We start from the raw sequence: 19676 nt of genomic DNA on the forward strand, positions 1-19676 counted from the left end.
TCCCCACGGCTGAAAGAGCGAATATGTTTAGTGTGACGAGAATTCGAACCCGTGATACTCAGATTACGAGTCGAGCGCCTTAACCATCTGGTAAAGGTATTTCGTTTCATGTGTATATTTATTTTCCCACAGCGTCTTCGAGTTTTGCGTTTCTTCCGCCTCGAAATATTGTAAGCCTAACAGATTTTTGTAGTTAAGGCGCAGAACTGTAGCGGAAGAATTGTGGGTGTCATATGGTGTTACAAACACCCTTTCCTCAAGAATTTGAGAACAAAGGCATGGTTACATACCATTTTAGAATATACATACTCCACTTGGTATCAACATAATAATTTTTTTTTTTTTTGTAAATAATTAATGGGGTTGAATATTCATTATTTACTTTTTTTGGACAATGAAGTATATATATGTAAAATCGTATACTTAATGTAATTTTATAAATTAATTATTAGTTTTTATTCAAGAGGCAGAAAACACTATCTAATATAAACACATATCACTTTCAAATTATGTTGAAATATGTAATGTATTAAGCCTAGAACACAGCACAAGCCTACAAAAGTAATTAAAAACATTCAATGAACTCCATTCTCTAGTGATGTTACTCAGATGGTGGGTCATGAAACGTCGTTTTTTTGTGAGTCTTTGAGATACACGTATATATCACCTTGTTATAAATTACGGCAAGAAGTATCAACATTTTTTTCATCCGTGTAGAAATAATGAGAAGTTGTGACAATCAAAGCCTGGGTTCGTGGATCGTTTGGCAACTCCAGACATGAAACACTGCTCTAGTGATTTATGTTTACCTTTGTAACAGACAATCCTCCAAAACACTTAAAAATGCAGCGAGCCATTTCAAAACATATCCCATAATTATTCAAAGTAAAAGTACTTTTCTCTTTACAGCAGCTATGGCTTTCTTACTTATGTAATGTTGTTTTCTATACCTACTTTTCACAATTATAACTGCACGTTTGGTACTGTTTGGGCTTGAATGTCTTACACACAGTGAACAACAAATTACATTTTCTGAAATTTAAGATAGCACTCCAGGTAATTTGCACATGTAGGCATACTGAGTGTAGCATGTGTAATCCTGCCCATATATTTAGAAAACATTTAAAAAGTGTAAAAAACAGCCTCAGGTACCATAAAATTATGGAAGAAAAAAAATTGAGGTGTCAAGTCATCAACCCCACCCCCATTCCAGCTATGGCTCCACTACTCATTGACTTTTAATTTCAAAACTATCATGTCTTCTTTTAAGGATTTCTGCTATGAACCTCTTACATAAAACACTTTTTCTATCCAGATGTCGTTAACATTTATTTTGTTTTTTTACATTTCATAAATAATCCATCATCATGTATTTTTCATTCTTGTGTATAATGGCATCTTATACTTGTAATCCACAGAATAATGATAAGCATTAAATACATTTACAACTAAATGTATGTTTTGTCAAGATCCCAGTTTGGCTGATAGGATCATGTGTTATAAACTGTGGCTCTCAGATTTATAGTACACTGCTTGTTGCTTTTTGTATGCACTTCTTTTGCACAGCTCTTTTACCACATAGAAGAAGTTTCTAAAATATTAGAACTGTTCCTTGTAAGGGTCATCAATTGGGCAGAATAATCATTCAAAATAATGCATTACAAAAAGAAAATAAATGTAATAAATTCATCTGTAAAATATTTAAACAAATCTTTGTGTTGATTTATCAAACATTTAGCACACTTTACTTTTCTTTGACTTTGTTCCTACCAATTTTACTGCTAGGTGGATGAGAAAAAATTATTGGTTGTTTGAAAATAAGGTTATGACTTTCTAGAAAATTCAGTATAGGTCAACTTCATAATCCTGAAAACAAGGATAATTTTAACATGAATTATTTCATGTTAACATCACCATTACAAAATAATTGTAGCAATGTTTAATGATGACAGTAATACATTTTAAATTATACAAGGATGTGGATAGAAATATATAGTTCAGTAATACACCCTCTTTCGTATCATTACTGTTAATTTAAAACCATGTTCACTTGTATATTTGTATACTTCAACATGAGGTGCTCATTAAAAATTGATTTTAACTTGCACTTACCATCACCAAGTTATGTGACAAAAACATTATTTTAAGACTTTTTCTCCAAATGGAGAGGATACTTTTTGTAATTCTGAAGATGAATGATTTTTAATATAACAATATTTAAACAATGTCCGAGAGGTCAGTCAACTCTTGCTAGATTATGACAAATTAAACCTTAACAGAAATAAAGCTTCAAAGTAAAAAAATACATTAAACAAAATCAATTCACAAATGCTTATTGTAGTGTCCCTATATTTTAGTTGTCATAAAACTACTCGATAGTTGACAATGCCTTTTATTAAATATATTTTAATTGAATCAGAAAACTCAAAATGTCAATACGCTAAGAGCACCAAAAGTATAGTGAGGGCAAAGGTCGATATTTGGAAGTTTTCTTGTCGTAGTAATGATTTCATTCTTGTACGTATATGAACTCATGGATTAAATAACAACAATTTACACAGTGATTCAATTTATACCTCTTTGAGGGAAATATAATTTTTAATATTTAACAAACTTATATATGCATACAAAATCTCACACAGGTGCTTGTTCATTAAAAGGTAATTTTGAATTTTGTGTGTTGCATAAGAACATTTTATTGAACCTAATAATGGCAAAAGTTACATTATATATCACAATAAAAGAAGAGTTCCTTTGAACAGCATCTATTAAGATTTATTAATAAGAGACAGGCTCAAAATTTTCAGTATTTTGTAAGCAAATACAGAATATTCAGTTAGACGACCCCTTTCCTTCCAAAACACTTATGTGGAAAAGAAACATATTGATGACACTAATATATATCTGGTTTCTAATTGCTGAAGGACATTTTATAGAACTAAGTGTTCAGGTTTTATTCATACCTTCTAAATAGATTAACATCATATGTATCAGTTTGTCCATGTAAGAAAAAACAAACAAGTAGGGGGAATTCTCAATAGGCAGGGCACTTGAAATTCTTTCAGACAGAGTGAGAATAAATTCATCTACAAGACCTTGAGGTATGGTCAAATACATCAGTTGAAAGGGTTTGACCTCCCAAGTCCAAACTTGAAATTCTTTTAGACAGAGTGAGAATAAATTCATCTACATGACCTTGAGGTATGGTCAAATACATCAGTTGAAAGGGTTTGACCTCCCGAGTCCAAAACTGCAATTTGATTCAAATCAGTCAAGAGATGATGGAACTATGAGCAAAAAAGTTGTACTTGAAAATAACATGGAGCCATTCTTTGAATTGCCACACTATGGTTAGTAATAATGACCCAAGTATTGAACCTGCAGCATTATTATCAACATTTCTAACTAAAAATTTCACAACAAAGATATCTGTAAAGTAATATCTTAAGCACATTCAGTGATCTTCATCCTACTCTTGCAATACAACATTAGCTTGCTTGCTTAATATTCTCATGAACGAAAGTTTGGTTTCTACATTTTGCCCAAAGCTTCTGAAGGTCGAACTGAACTAGTCCTCCCTACTTCTGAAGTGAGAGACTAGAGGAATCAACTCTGACATTATAATACCCATTTTATCCCCTTAACCAAAGAAGTGATGAATGTTCACTGTTCACCAATAAGTTTCAATCAGGTCGTGAGGCAACAGTTCTCTTAATTACCAAGCCAAGAATCATGCACCAAGATATACATGTTAATTAGTAAGATTACCTTGGAAGGTTACTTTGCTAGTGAAGAATCCAAAGATAGTTCTACACATTCAGAGGTTCATCAGACCTCATTCAAGTAAGGTCATATTTTTATTCTTAACAGAAACCAATTAATAATAATAAGAAACACCATTAAAATAAATACACAAACATTTGATCAATTCAAGCTAATATATGCCCTGTAGTGATGAGGTGTTAAATGTTGTAACATGTAGAGTTCACATTTTAGATATCAGTCCAAATTAAAAGTGTTTTTAATTGGTTGGATATCGATTTTAATGTTATATGTTTCTTACTTGTTATTTTAACATCATACACAAGTGCCAAGAAAATTATATCAACAATAGTAATTACACATCATGTCAGTCACACAGGAAATTTGATTTTTTGAATTGTGTTCTCCACAAGAGTTATAATAAAAAGAAGACACACCCACCAAAACCTTGAATTTAGCAATGCTTTCCATGCATCATAACAAATCATGGTGATGCAGCACAGGGAGAGAAAGGGTTACATTTAGTAATTCATTTCTCCAGTAAGACATTCTAACTGCCTAGTGTACAAGATGTGAGGTAAGTATTATGACAAACTAGGAATGAAACAAAGTATCAGGTAACACTGACAGTTTTCATACAGAAAAAAAAGAAACCATCTGTAAAGTAAGACTGAAATAGAAAGAGATGAAAACATCTTTATAAGCATTTGTTTGTTTGTTTTTGAATTTCGCACAAAGCTACTCGAGGGCTATCTGTGCTAGCCATCTCTAATTAAGTAGTATAAGACTAGAGGGAAAGCAGCTTGTCATCACCACCCACCACCAACTCTTGGGCTACTCTTTTACCAACGAATAGTGGGATTGACTGTCACATTATAACGCCCCCACGGCTGAAAGGGCGAGCATGTTTGGCATGACGGGGATGCGAACCTGCGACCCTCAGGTTACAAGTTGTACACCTCAACACACTTGGCCATGCCGGGCCCCTTTATAAGTAATTAAAAGATAAATAATAATAAAAGTACAATTTATAATAGTTTCTCATTTTAAAATTTAAGTTAAAGGAGCCACAATGTTTTTCAAATATTCTCTCACAAATGAAATACTTCCTAAAATAAATGATTACATGTATACACTTTCAATAACCTGTAGTACACTACAGCCAACAAGCAACACAATAAAAATTATAAAGATTCTATTTAAGGAGTGATGCTTTGTAAACATGCTCTTTCTTCAAGTTTAGTAACAATATTACACTGTACAAAAATAGATTATACCTACAATAAATAAGTTGAATATTATTACTAAGAATGGCAAAAGGTCTATTGAACAACTTCCATTTTACTTTTTGAAGCATTCTATAACACGTCCAAATTTTCCTAAATAAAAAGTATGATCCACAGCACATCTGATAAAACTTATTCAAAATCACACATCACACAAATACACAATAATGTTACACATGTATTTTTCTTTGATCACCATATATTTTAAAACGTATACTGCTTACCTGAAACAAGTTTTGAAGTAAAATTTTGGGTTTTAAAAGTAAACTAAAATTGATAACAGAAGAATAATCATTATATATTAAGGTGTAATTTGTTACAAAATAAAGGGTTCATATGTAGAAGGTAATGCATCATCAACATTTTTAACAGTTTGCAAACAAAAAGGATTCTCTTTCCTTTGTGGTAATTTAATAATGTGTAACGAGACTACAACCAGTAGCAGAACTAGAAAGAAGTTACTCAAAGAACCTAAGGAAGAGGTTTAATGTCAACTGTAGCAAGGCAGATTTTTTTTAAGCCAGGGGTTTAAAAGCCCCAAAAAAATTTTATTTAATATGGGTTATATAAACCATATTTTAGAAATATTTCCTTTATAACATGTTTTGCAATTAAAAAATAAATGCATCATTTCTTCCTTAATGCAATCATTTCACAATACCATTTCAGTCCAATTCCACCACTGATCAGATCAGAAAGCCAATAAATGCTGTTGTGGCAATGGATGAAAATGAACTCATGATGAATTTCATGTTTGCTTTAAGTACAAATAAATTGTAAAATAATTCTTCCCTCTTAAAAAATTAATGACTGAATTAAAAAAAGAAACAATTAATCAAAGTTTAAAAATCTAGATTAATTCATATTGATATCATAAGCTACTGTGGGTTTTAGTTTATTTTCTTTTTGTACCAAAGAAACTTTTATTCTTCTCATCTTAAATAAATTCAGTTTATTAATTTTTCTGTGAAATAAATATATGAAAATTGTGTTAATTTGAATAAACATTCTGCTCAGACTGTAACTCTATAACAAATGCAGTAACATCTTCACCACAGGGTTCTGTTTGAGCCAGCTGAAGGCTGATCATTGGTTCATGGTGATTATTACCGTTACTTTCAAAATAAGAGACTATAGGATATCCAACCGAATCACCTAAATTACTACTATCCACTTTCTGGTTTTCCTTTTCTTGAGGAACTGCATTTGTTAAAGAAGTTAAGATCTTCATTGCATTAGCTAGTATGTCATTTTCACTAGGAGGCACACCCCTTTCTTTAGACCAATTATCCGTGATGTCAGATGGGGACGGATGTCCAATGTCTGAAGCAGCCAAAATGGAACTGTTGCCCTTGAGCTTTCTACTTAAGGGCTTGTTATTTTTTCTTTTAACACATTCATTGATACCAGTTAGCTCAGTTTCTGTAGAATCTTGAGAGCTTAACTCTTTTTCTAAGAGCTTATCAACAGTACAGTCGACACCAGTCTTTTCAGAAAACTTTTGAAGGAATACTTCAGTAACGCTCTGTCCTCTCTTAACAGCCTCGTCATCTTCATTCACAGAGCCATTTTCACCTTTTTCTACTGAGCTCTGCATATTATAATTTTTAATTTTATGTACGGTGCGGATATGCTTTAAAAGATTACATTTCACATTGCAGGAGTAACTACATAAGTGACAGGGAAAAGGCTTCACTCCTTGGTGAATAACAGCATGTCTTTGAACGTGACTTTTATCTTTAAACTTGCGGCCACATGTTTGGCACTCGTGTTCACCTTCACTGTGAACTTTCAGATGCTTGTGAAGATAAGACGAGCATCGAAAAGCCTTTCCACACTGTTCACATACATATGGACGTTCACCCGTGTGTCGACGCAAATGAACAATAAACGTGCCCTTTTGTTTGACTACTGCATGACAAATAGGGCACTCAAATTTTTCGAGGTTGGTGTGTTTTACAAGATAATGACGTTTCAAAATATGAAGCGTATGGGTCATAAATCCACACAGATCACACATGTATTTTTGTTCTCGAAGGTGAACTTGCCTAATGTGTTCCTTGACTCTGCAGTCGTCTCTAAATGGTTTGCCACAAATGTCGCAAATAGAATTAAACTCTCCAGTGTGAATGGGCATGTGACGAACAATGTCAATTTTCACGGCAGAACTATAATCACAGTGTGTACATTTGTGTGGTTTTTTTCCTTCGTGACGTCGCAGGTGACAATCTATAAAGAGAAACAAATTTATGCATCAAAAAATGAAATAAAGTCTAACATTATGCTTTTTTAATTACACATCATCTAAAAGATCTAAAATGAAATACCACAATGATAATTCTGAACTTTAAGCCTCTTTGTTTTGACTATATTCTTACTTTTTAGTTTTTAAAGTAAAATGTTATGCTACCAAAAATAACGGGTACCTATAGGAATGTGTTCTGGAGAGCTTACAACACCAGAATATGGCAAGGTAAATGAAACTTTTATTCATTTCATTTTGTGTTGTAGTTTTTATTCTAATGAATAGAATTATAGATATCTAAAATGACTATTTTCAATAACTTTCCTAAAGTTTAACGTTGACGTGTAAGTAGGCAACAGAAATTTAGTACAAGTACACATGTATGCAAACAAAAAATTTAGTACAAGTACACATATAGGCAAACAAAATCATTAGTACAAGTACACATATATGCAAACAAAAAATTTAGTACAAGTACACATATATGCAAACAAAAAATTTTGTATAAGTACATATATATGCAAACAAAAATTTAGTACAAGTACACATATAGGCAAACAAAAAATTTAGTACAAGTACACATATTGGCAAACAAAACATTTAGTACAAGTACACACAAAGGCAAACAAAAAATATGATTACAGTCTTTTATTCCATACTATACGTAAACACACTCGTATTGAATTTGATTACCTTCTTATCTACCAATCTAAATACAGGTAATCACCAACTCTTTTGCCCTGGGTATCCTTTACTATACACAACAGAAAGTTTGTGTCTTATGTTGAAAATTTTATTAAACTAATTTTATTTATGTTATACCAATTAGTATAGCAAAAAATCTAAGTTAACAATCGATATTTTAATAATATACAAGTTTTAGGTTCCTAATTATACAAGGCAATATAGAAAAATATTCTGAACTTCCAATATTATGACACACTCAATGCATTTTCTCTCTACATCTTGTCTTCCCTATGTTTTAAGAAATGAAATGTAAATTTTTCAAAAGCAAATTGTCATTGCTCAGACAAACCATAAGTTTTATAGTCTTCAATTTTGTTTGGTTGCAGAGCTATCAATAGAAAAATCAGACCCTTCCTGCCACACCTACCTGTCATATCCCCTCTATCAGTATGTGTTAATTTGTTGGTTGTTTAGCATTGTTATGGCACAAAGCAACTAGGATACCTTTGCCAAATGACCAGTAAAAATATGAAAGTAAAGTTTTATAAAATATAAAATTAAATTGTGTTAAAAACTAATCAATGTACAAAAGTCAGATAAAAGACTCAAATAGCAATGAAAACAAAATTAAGTTGTACAGGTGTCGCCATTGTCAATAACTGAGGAAAAACATGTCTAAAATGGTTTCTAAAATGATCATAACGACAGCACAACAGAAAAACGTGGGCTACAGTAACTTGAGTGTCACAAAGGCCAAACATTGGCAGATCAAACCCAGATAAAAGAAAATGACATGTCATAAAACTGTGACCAATGTGTAACCTAGCCAGTATAACTTCCTCTTTCCGATCCTGGCAGAAACATGGTAGCCAAAAAGCAACAGAAGGTTTAATCTGGAAAAACGTGTTATTACATTGCTTGCTCCAAGTTGACTGCCAACTGGCATAAAGCCAAGCCTTAAATACAGGACCACAGTCCACATATGGGTCAGGCATGGTTGTTATGGCACCATAGCAGATGGACTTAGCTGCAGCGTAACTGAACTTTTTCCCCCATGAATACCAACATGACCAAGTGTCCAGAAGGACTGGTTAGAAACAGAAGAAGAAAAATGGGCCAGTTGTTTTTAAATGTCTGTGAGAACTAATGTGAAGTGATTCCAGGACCAGCAGAGAACTAAATAGACAGTGTAAATAGTCCAATCTGTGTATTGCATAGCTTCTACATGATCCAGAAGAAGAGAAAAGAGAAATGTATTACAACTTAACAGTGGACACAAACTGTTGAGTAGGCCCTGTAAGAAAGACACAACAAACCATGGCAGAGCCCCAACAGAGCCACTTGATTTTGAACCATCTGTATAAATGGGAATTGAATAATGGTTTGAAAGATGTTCAACAAGAAGAGGGTACTTTATTTTAGTTTATTACAAACACTTTGCTATAGAAATATATAATATTTTGCAAGTGAATGTCTTATATGTTAACTAAAAGACTTCCAAATTTTGTGAAGATATACACACTATATTAAAAGTTGGAAGTATTAAATCTACAGACATTAAACCAATACAGAGAAGTCACACGGTTGGTCAATCTGCCTGACCCTGTGTTGAAAGAGTTAATACCTGTATTTGACTACCTTCTTCTCTACCTGATTCTATATACATAGGTAAACATTAATACCTGCATTTGATTATCTTTTTCTCTACCTGATTATAGAGCAGAAAACATTTGGTTAAGTTCCTCTAAATATTTCTCTCTATATATAATGTGTACATATATATATATGTGTGTGTGTGTATATATATATATAAAAGGTAAAATCAAGGTTTGAATAAATTTTTCTCTTCTTACCTAGACCATTCTTTTGGCTAAAGCCCTTTCCACAAATGTGGCATGTGTAAGGACGTTCTCCTGTGTGTACTCGCATGTGAATTGTCAAGCTGCTACGACACTTGAAGATTCGTTTACAGATTTCACATGCTACTACACTTCTAGACCTCTTCTGGCTCTGTTTCTGTTGCTGAACTGAAAAGAAAAATGGATAAGATGGGTCATTTCTAAAAAGACCATCTATTAATGTTTTACATAAATATCTGTGATAATATAGAACAAAATAGAGATTAGAACACGCATTTATATCTGTAATCTAAAAGATGTCCTAGTTTTACGTAGCAGCTTTATCGATTAAAGAGCAGTGGTAACAAGTGGTTACCATCTTTTTATGTTGGATTCATCAAACAATAAACTTGTCTTATAAAAGATGATTACATCCTCTGGAACCTTAAATAAAAAATAAAGTTAAAAAATCACCAGAAGTCTCATTACATCTTTGAGATGATTATGAAAAATAATAATATTCTAAACTAATTTAAAATGTTTCATGTTCACTCTACTTAAGTTATGAAACAAAAGGAGGAACATGGGAAAAATTAAGAAGTTAAATGTTAAACTTAGGGTTCAAAAGAGACTACTTGTACACATCACAAACACATGAAATATAGATTTGGTGATCACAAACATTCTACATTTGTACAAACCCTGTAGAATAACTTCTGTTTTAGAGTCAAGGTCAGTTTCAATGATAAAAAAAAAATCTCAATGTTCATCATGTTTAATTATAGTGAACTTCTTTGGTCACATCTACATTCATAATTAAGCATGTACAGAAATAGCTAAATGTGGAAAATGAACAGGGTGTTTAAAAACAAGTTGTTAATAAAAAAATTACTTGTACCAATCTCAAATAATTAATCTATACTTGTAGTGCTTTATTTTTATAATACCCTACAAAATTACATTTACTTGAAAAGTGCCTTAAAAACAGTAAAAGTTCAAAGACTGCAAATCTTTAAAATGCTGTTTAGAGAATTTAAAATATTACATACTGAATGTTATTGTTTGGAAAAATCAAATAACCCTAACTTAAAATGCTAAAACCACAAAAAAAGGTTTGAAAAACAAACAAACTTGTTTTTTGTTACAGTGTAGGTCAAAATGAACACCATGCTAAAACTTACAAGTGATTAATGTTTACTTCATTAGTTTCAACATGTCTTTTTGATACTAATAAATAACTTTTACCCATTGCATTTCCAAAGTCATTTCAGTGAGGACAAAGAAAGAATTATGTTATCAACTGTGACATCCATTATTAACTCCCATTAAGGGATATTTGCAAGTCAGTAATAAAAAATTTAAATGAGTGAGTGAGTGTGTGTGCGTTTACAGGTTTATAATGACATTAAAATTTCAACCTCTTTACCGTCTTCTCTTGCTGAAGATACTTCATCGGTATTGGTGTTGGTTGCTGGAAAACTGTCTTTGGTTGTCAAAACTGGTTTGGAAGAACTGGTACAAGTTTTCTTGAGAGCCTGACTTCGTTTTTGAACAATATAATGATTCTTATTTTTTTCACAGTTCCAGATCAATGTGTTTTTCGTCTTTAAGGATTTTTGCACCAATTTTGAATTAATTTCTTTTGAATATATTTTACACCCATCACCTGAAAGACGTTCTAGTTTTACATAGCAGCTTTTTGGATGGAAGACCTTCGTTAACAGTTTACTGGGTTTGGCCACTTTATTAAATGTTCCAATTCTGTCTGTAGGAGATTGAATTTCACATAAATCCGAGTCCTTTGCGAACATGTGCTGAAAATAAAATTACATTTTAATTTTAGAAACATTATTACATACAACTGGGTGTTTGTGGGCACATTTAGACCAGAATATTCTTAATAAGAAAAAGCCTTTTCAGCATTAATGCAGTTCCCCAATATTGAAAAAATTTCTTAAATTTAGAAATTACAAGGTTGCATAAAAGAATCTCTATCAGTAGTGAATGCATTGCTTTACTGCAACAGTCGACAGCAAGCAGTTTAAAAAAAATGCTTTCTCGCAAATGTTTCAGGGTTAACTATGACTGAAAACAGTATTAATAATACTCTGGAATTTATCAATACTGTAAAAACAGTGATGGGTGGCAGTTGTTTTAAAATATTAACAACGTGCAAGTAAAGAAACAAATACATTATTAGTTGTCATGATTAAAACCCTATACAATCATCTCTTGTAAGTCTAATCACCATTAATTAATTATTAATCATTAATGAGTTATTAGCCTACAAATAGGTATTTTTGTTATGACTACTTATTAGTCAATAATTATAATACTGTGATTGCATTGGCTTCCACCCTTGGATATCTGACTGCTACAGTCTTACCATAAGTACCTGAAGGCACTAAGGCAGGGTTTCCACACCATGTGTTGCAGGAAGTTCATAAGGGTATCACTAAATAAACAATAATTAAAAACATAAAAATTATACAAAACAAATATTGCACGTAGCAGAAGATAGGTCGTGGAAATCAAAATGGGTGAGAGTGTCATCAGTAAAAAGATTTTGGAAACCACTGTATTAAAAACTGTCCAAAGTATGCTGTGGAGCACTTGTCAGTGGGAAAGGCACTATTTATGTTAAAAGTCATGAGAGTAAACTATCTTTTTGAACAATGTGCACAGCATTGTGGTATTTTAATGCCACCAGAAGAAGATGAATAAACATGTTTAGATGGCCAATTCCTAAATAAGATAAGAGGCTCAAGGAAAGATGCAAGAAAAACACCATATTTTCTAATCCAAGAACTATGTACTAAACAATAAGAGAGGAAAACAAAAAACAACCTGAGGGTAAAAAATGAACAAAGTTAGTATCACTTTTCACTAGAAAATTCTGTTTTCTGGATTAAAGCCTAAGATCATCCAAGGAAATTAAATAATATGTTAGATAATCACTAAGATTTTATATTTCTTTTTTATTCAGAGGATGACATTTTCAGCTTGTGGTCTTTGTCGTGTCGTACAGTTTACAACAAAGACAGTTGGGCAGATTTCAAATAACTTGCATGCATACTATTCGGAACGTTGAGTTGGAAAATTGTAATCAAAATTTCATCTTTTACATAAAAATTACAAGTAATGAAAAGATAAGTAGATAGTTATTAAGACTGAAACAAAGATTGTAAAAATAGAAATCTATAGGAAAGAAAAGCAGATGGTTGTAGGGTTCCCAGATCTAGATGAATCTCCTTTTAAGTCATTATCTTTTGTGAATGTCTGTTGTACCACAAGTAAGTCTGAGAACTGAACTGTACAGATGTTGATGGTGAAATGTTTGCCTCTTAAACTCTTTCTTATTAAACTACCCGAGGAAAACCAAGACAAAAAAGTATCAAAAATGAGGGCTGGATTTGGCTGAAAGACAGAATATTATAATTTTATTTACCATTTCAACTTGTTTTCCAACTTCTTGTTTGTAAGGAACATTGTTTTCTTCACGTTGTTTCTGTATGTTAATGCTGTTTCGTTCTTCTTTCTGTTTCAACTCTGAATCTTTTGAACCATTATGTTCCTTTTTTCTGAAATAATATTTAGTTTAAACATCAAATTATTCTGTTGACAATGCTTCTCTAGGGATTTAACAAAGAACATGATCCAGTACAACTAATACAACATATTAAGTCTGCATTTTATATCAAAACAATAAACAATAACATATTCTAGCAAAACATGCATTTTCATGTTAGCAGTGCAGAAAACATGACAATGCATAACCACATACTCTGATATATTAAACATTTCTATACTATTTATATAGAAATTTAAAATTGTACAACAATATACTCTGATATATTAACCATCTTTGTTTTACTAGTGGCACAGAAAATTTAAGACTGCATAGCAACCTGAATTATTAAGTACACTCTTCAAAAAACATTTTTCCGTTGCTAATACTACATGAAGTTTAACATACAAACTATGAACTTTACTGTTTCTACCAGCATATAAAAGCTAAGGACACAACAATTGTATTCATATAAGAAACTTGGAGAACTCAATTACATAACAAAATGATGACGATCAAAAATTAACTAATGTTTTTTTTCTGTTACTTATTGCATCAGTGAGGTTCCCAAAGGAGTGAGATTCAACTTGTCATCACTCCTTTTGGAAGTTACGCATAAGTAAATCAAGCTTATTTGTTCCTCTGGAACTTGTATCCTCTTGTCAGGCTGACTTGGGTTCAAGTTCACATTTCAAATTGAACGTGTAACAACACAAACACCAAATAGTAGTTATAATTTAATTTATTACATAGATGTTTAACTCCTACAAAGTGTTTCACAATAAAAGAAGAATGGGAAATTATTTAACAGTTAAAAGGAAACTCTGATTCACCATTGTTGTGAATATTCATTATCTCTAGATTGTCAATACATGAAACAATTACGTGCAGAAATAACAGATAAAAGTCTTTTACATACAATAACATATTACTGAGTGGTGGTTTTGAGTATTTTTTTAAAACTAAAACTAACATGAAAAGAGGTAAAGTATGACAGAAACAGCAGAGCTATTTGCCACAAAATATACAAATAAATAATTTTTTAATTAATTTTTAAAATAGTTTCTTGGTGTGAAAACATCATGGATACTAATACAATGCACACAAAGGTTATTTATGTGTTAATTAATTTTTTATGATATACATATTTCCATGCCTAAGATGTGAACCAGAGAGGTATCATACGCTAGGATAGTTTTACCAAACAAGTTAAAGGGTTAACTCACAAAGTCATCATAGTAAGTCACTTTTAAATAACTCAAACTAACAATTTCAATGACACGGCAACTTTAATACCAGAAGTGTGTATGTGTGTGTCCATGTGCCATGAAAACTGGATTGTGAACACACTTTAAATTCCTTTTCTTTATGATGTGATTTTATGTATTTATTTATTAATACTGTTAAAAGTTAGATAAACATAAATAATACTGAAAAAATTCAGAAAACAAACAAACATACACACATAACAATCAAACATTTTTGAATAACTTATTTTGCATACAGTCACACAGCTGTGTGTATGTGTGTGTGTGTGTGTGGTACTAACTTTGTAAAATTTGATTAATCCTTTAATGTACTTTTGAAAACTCTCATAAAAACTAAACACAATAAATCAAACAAATCAACTTAAGACAGTTTCTTTTTCTTCCAAACTTGATATAATAACATTAAACCTGGCATTAAAGAAAACAAAATGGTAGGAGCTTACTCATTTTTTGTTCTCACTAGACTCTCCTTTCAGAAACTTCTCCTTGATCTTAGACAATGTCTGTAACTGCAAATTTTCTGGTAGAGACTCGATTAATCTGATTAAATTATCTACCTGTAAAGGACCAACAGGAATCCACCTCATAAATGTTTGTTTCTAACAACAAAATGCACTACTTTACAACTTGTTAATTTTGAGTTTCCCAAGCTGTAAAAACAAGTTATTGTTGTTAGTTACATTCAACTCGTGTTTCAAGTTTGTCTTAACATCAAACACGTGAAACAAAAATGTACACCAGGTTATCCCATTAATTGTGCACAAACAACATGATGGTAAGAAAATATGTAAGAATACCATATTAGATCATTCAAATGAGCTGATGATAGGGTAACGTGAAACTGCTACTGCAGAAGATATTTAAAGAATTTCACAAGAGTTCACTTTTGGCTTCGTTTTCTAAAATGAAATCCTGAGATTTGTTTTGGTGACATCAGTTTTTATGACTATTCATCTGTTTGATAAGTGGTTTATTGTTAGGTATTTTGTGAGAGTAATTACTTCTCAACTGGTTTAAGTATACGTTTTACTAATGAATTTAAGTGTAGCATATTTCTGTATTCTGGAAAGTCTTGTTAAATGTAGAACAGTACAATCACTATTGACTCAAAATAAACTGTTCAGTTTGTTTGGAAGTGAACACAAAGATATACAAATGCACTGTGCTCTGCAACCACAGATACTGAAACACGGTTTCTAGCAACATGACTCCACAGACATACCACTGTCTCACTATTGAGCTCAAATTACATAAATGTCAAAAAAGTTTAGTATTCTTTTAATGCCAAAATGGCTTCTAAATTAAGGAAAATAGTGGAAAGCGTGAAATGGATCTTAAGTGTGATTACATTTATTTATATACAGCATTACAAACCTCAAATTTTGAGCATCACACAAATAATTATAAGATTAGTTAGTGCACAGGACAGTCTAGATGAATCAACAGGTCTCTTCTTGTCCTTAAACTATGTTCATATTTCAATTCTAATTTCAACACAAGCAGGTAACTACAAGTATTTTTTGTACCATAAAAGCCAGTGCGAACCAACTGATTGTATATTATTAAAGACAAAGTATTTAAAACTAATAAAGCCTAGTGAAGAAACATAAAATTCTGTTAGAAAATTATTCACTTATCTGAAATTTCACTGTTGAGAATATTTCTTATAATTCATTTGAATTTTCATCCAGGTTTACATTTACCAAGACTAACAGAAGCAAAAGTATGGACTGATATATATATCTTTTTTCTATCTCAAATACCTAAATACCATCAACTATAGCTGGGTGTTTAGGTTGGTTACAAACAAGATTGAGTAAACTGATTAATTTAAGGTAGAATAACCAATTAAGTCAACAAATATGAAAATATCAAATAATGAGGATTACTGTTTCAAATTATTCCAACCACCCAAGTAATCATAAAATTTCCATCATGATTAATTCAACGTTATTCATCTTCATCAATTAGTTTCACAACTCACAAAAATAATCAAATAATTAAATTTATGTTCCCAAGTACTCCAACTATCTAAATCTCATATAAAAATAACTGATTATTAATTAATTATTATATTTTACTAACTACAAAGTTCTGTTATCAATAATAATTATTCTAAGTAACTCTACTCTCAATACTGATTTATGTATGACAGGAATAACTCATATATATTCACAAATGCAACATAAATCATACAAAATATTGGTGGTATATGTGATTGCACAAAATACAACATTAACTGCAAGAAATTTTTTTTAGTGACAACAAAATGTTTCTTTTCTAAAGAAATGGATAAAACCTAAAGTTTTAGATATGGTTTTGTATTAAGGCCAATAAGTCTAATTAAAACAATGAATTGTTGGTAAACTAGTGAAAACTAATTTTCGATCAAAATCAACGTTTTAGATATAATTTTCCCTGATTAACATAATATTATTACTTTCTTGTATATGAATGATCCTAGAATCTTTAAAATTACAATCAGCCACCACAGTTTCAACAAAGATTCTTCAACAGTGAATATAAACAGAGCTAAACTGAGTAATACATTTATAAATCCTTAGTTGCTTTGTAGCTCAACTGGAACTGCAAATCTAGTAACTAATAATATAGTCAAAGTAATATTCCCAATAAACTTTGACTTAGGTTCTGTGTTTTTTGCATAGCGAAGCCACAGAAGGATATCTACCATGTCCATCAGCTGGAATCAAACCTCTGATTTTAGCACTGTAAATCCACAGCTTTAGCACTGTCCCACCAGGAGACAACTTTAATTCAGGAATTAAACCAAAAATTTAAGTTTCTTATGAGCTTTATAATTTCTCCTTTGTTAATAAACTAATTTAAAGCAATGATAATAACTAAAGTAACATAAAACTAAGTCAAAAAGATACTTAAGATATTCATACAAATAATGCGTACTTGTTAAAATATTATGGTATTGTAATAGTTTATATTACTCTATAATATGAATTACTACTAGTACTGTTTGTTATAGTATTGGCAATAACAATATTTTTTCTCAAAAGTATATTTGTATTACCACTACTGCTACCACTGACAGATTTTCACTCGTCATTGAATTCGCATACCCCACATGAAGACCGCGACACAGCAAAATTAGAGTTAAAAATATTTCGTAATATATACAAGTAAGTTTATTTAAACAATACTAACAACAGTCAGTTTAACATTAAGAAAAGATCAAAATTAAACTAACCTGTTCAGTATCTTCTGAAGCACTTGAACTTACCACATTCGTCGACATCTTGCATATTGCTTAGAAAAATAGAGGTCTCTACTGGTAACCAACCGTCCTAAAATTTTATTTCATCAGTAGTTGCATATCCATCTCCTAGAAGGTTTGTTTGTTTGTTTTGAATTTCGCGCAAAGCTACTCGAGGGCTATCTGCGCTAGCCGTCCCTAATTTAGTAGTGTAAGACTAGAGGGAAGGCAGCTAGTCATCACAACCCACCGCCAACTTTTGGGCTACTCTTTAACCAACGAATAATGGGATTGACTATAACATTATAACGCCCCCATGGCTGAAGAGGCGAGCATGCTTAATGCGATGGGGATTCAAACCCGCAACTCTCAGATTACGAGTCAAGTGCCTTAACCAACTGGCCATGTCGGGCCGGGCCTAACGAAACTCCATTCTAATTTTGGTGAAGATCCATCCTCACCCAGCGAAGTAGTTGCATGAACATACAACAGACAGCAGTATTATACTTTGGCCGGTTTGTTTAATAAGTATATTCTATTTATATTAAAACACTGTTTTTTATTTATGTATATAATGTGTGTCGAACCCTGTTTATATATTGTATTTTATGGCCGGTTTGTTTAATAAGTATATTCTATTTTATTCTTATAGCAAAGCCACATTGGGCTATCTGCTAAGTTCACCAAGGGAAATCGAACCCCTGTTTATATAATGTATTCATAACGGAATATAAATTGCTATACATCGCCAGTAAGATGTCTTAACGAAGGACACCAGAACAACTAATTTGTTAGACTTATAATCTCTCTGTTTGTTTATCTGTTATTATTTTTTATCTCACAAATATTTTTGCTAGCGCTAAGTTTAACTATTAAATGGGGTGACGTTATCGAGTGCAATTTTTCTTGCTTCAAAGTCGATCAAAAAACAGAATGCAGAGTAACCCACAGATATATTTTCTGACTATATATGTTTTGATTTGTGAATATTACTTAAAAATAATTGTGTGAACCTAATCATACCACAGGTTTACTTACTACACCCGAAGATGCTCATAGATTTAGCAACCGAAAGGTGGTATTAAAAAAGTAGATTAAACGGGAAATAAATGACAAGAGCATTTTTCGATATGGCTGTAATTATCAAAATTAATCCACATTACTTTGTTTTCTAATGCCATTAAGTACAAGATATACATATGTATATATATATGTAAAAACGGCTCGTTTGGGTTGAGAAAATATTTCACGTAGAGGACCGAACAACGTTTAGATCTTCTTCGGTCATCATCAGGTTACGTAAAATATTTTCTCAACCCAAACGAGCCGTTTTTACATATATATTTTTCTCTACAAGTGGGTTTCCTCGAGATCAGTGATATGTATATATAAATCTTAGAAATTCTAAATCCTTGATCAGAACAGTTGTTTATGAGATAAGACAATGAACTTTTTTTTTGCAGGAAAAAAATGTTATACATTCTTCGGAGAATTGATTAATTTTCAGTAGCAACACTAACTTCGAAACGCCTAAGGAAATATATATATATATAGCACTGTCAAAATATAGAATGCCGTTTTAATCTTTACAGTTGTTGCAACACGACTTGTTGATTTCGATATTCAAAATTATTTTAATATAACATGTTTTATCGTGCAATGTTGGAAGCATACAATTTGTTACATTTTTCAGAGATATGCTTTGTTGAATTTCGCGCAAAGTTACATTGGGGCTATCTGCACTAGCCGTCACTAATTTAGCACTATAAGACCAGAGGGAAGACAACTAGTCATCA

The 19676-nt window shown here is 31.6% G+C and overlaps 1 protein-coding gene across 4 annotated transcripts; it reads right to left on the bottom strand.

Annotated features, from left to right (window-relative positions):
• Positions 1–2564: 2564 nt before the first annotated feature.
• On the bottom strand, positions 2565–18165 carry LOC143254247 (uncharacterized). 4 transcript variants are annotated; one of them, XR_013030114.1, is made up of 7 exons: positions 17875–18165; positions 15098–15211; positions 13267–13399; positions 11245–11632; positions 9834–10007; positions 3196–7277; positions 2565–3095 (listed from the first exon to the last, which is right to left on the bottom strand). XR_013030114.1 is itself a non-coding variant. In XM_076509100.1 (6 exons), exons 3-6 carry the CDS (start codon positions 13267–13269, stop codon positions 6040–6042), a joined length of 1803 nt encoding a protein of 600 aa, XP_076365215.1. In that variant the 5' UTR covers positions 13270–13399; positions 15098–15211; positions 17875–18165; the 3' UTR covers positions 2565–6039. The 4 variants fall into 4 exon arrangements, 3 of the variants coding, with proteins under 3 accessions (XP_076365215.1, XP_076365216.1, XP_076365217.1); XM_076509100.1 differs by having other exon boundaries at positions 2565–7277; XM_076509101.1 differs by lacking the exon at positions 17875–18165 and adding an exon at positions 17698–17731 and having other exon boundaries at positions 2565–7277.
• Positions 18166–19676: the final 1511 nt, after the last annotated feature.

Source organism: Tachypleus tridentatus, chromosome 6, assembly GCF_004210375.1.
Source record: "Tachypleus tridentatus isolate NWPU-2018 chromosome 6, ASM421037v1, whole genome shotgun sequence".
Lineage (NCBI taxonomy): Eukaryota > Metazoa > Arthropoda > Merostomata > Xiphosura > Limulidae > Tachypleus > Tachypleus tridentatus.

Bases quoted from the DNA above. Each gene is read 5' to 3' on its own strand.
- LOC143254247 (XM_076509100.1), bottom strand. The intron at 10,008-11,244 runs GTAAAGAGGTTG...TTTTCTTTTCAG, and splicing joins ATCTTCAGCAAGAGAAGACG to TTCAGCAACAGAAACAGAGC. The intron at 7,278-9,833 runs GTAAGAAGAGAA...TTCTCTTTATAG, and splicing joins TAGCCAAAAGAATGGTCTAG to ATTGTCACCTGCGACGTCAC.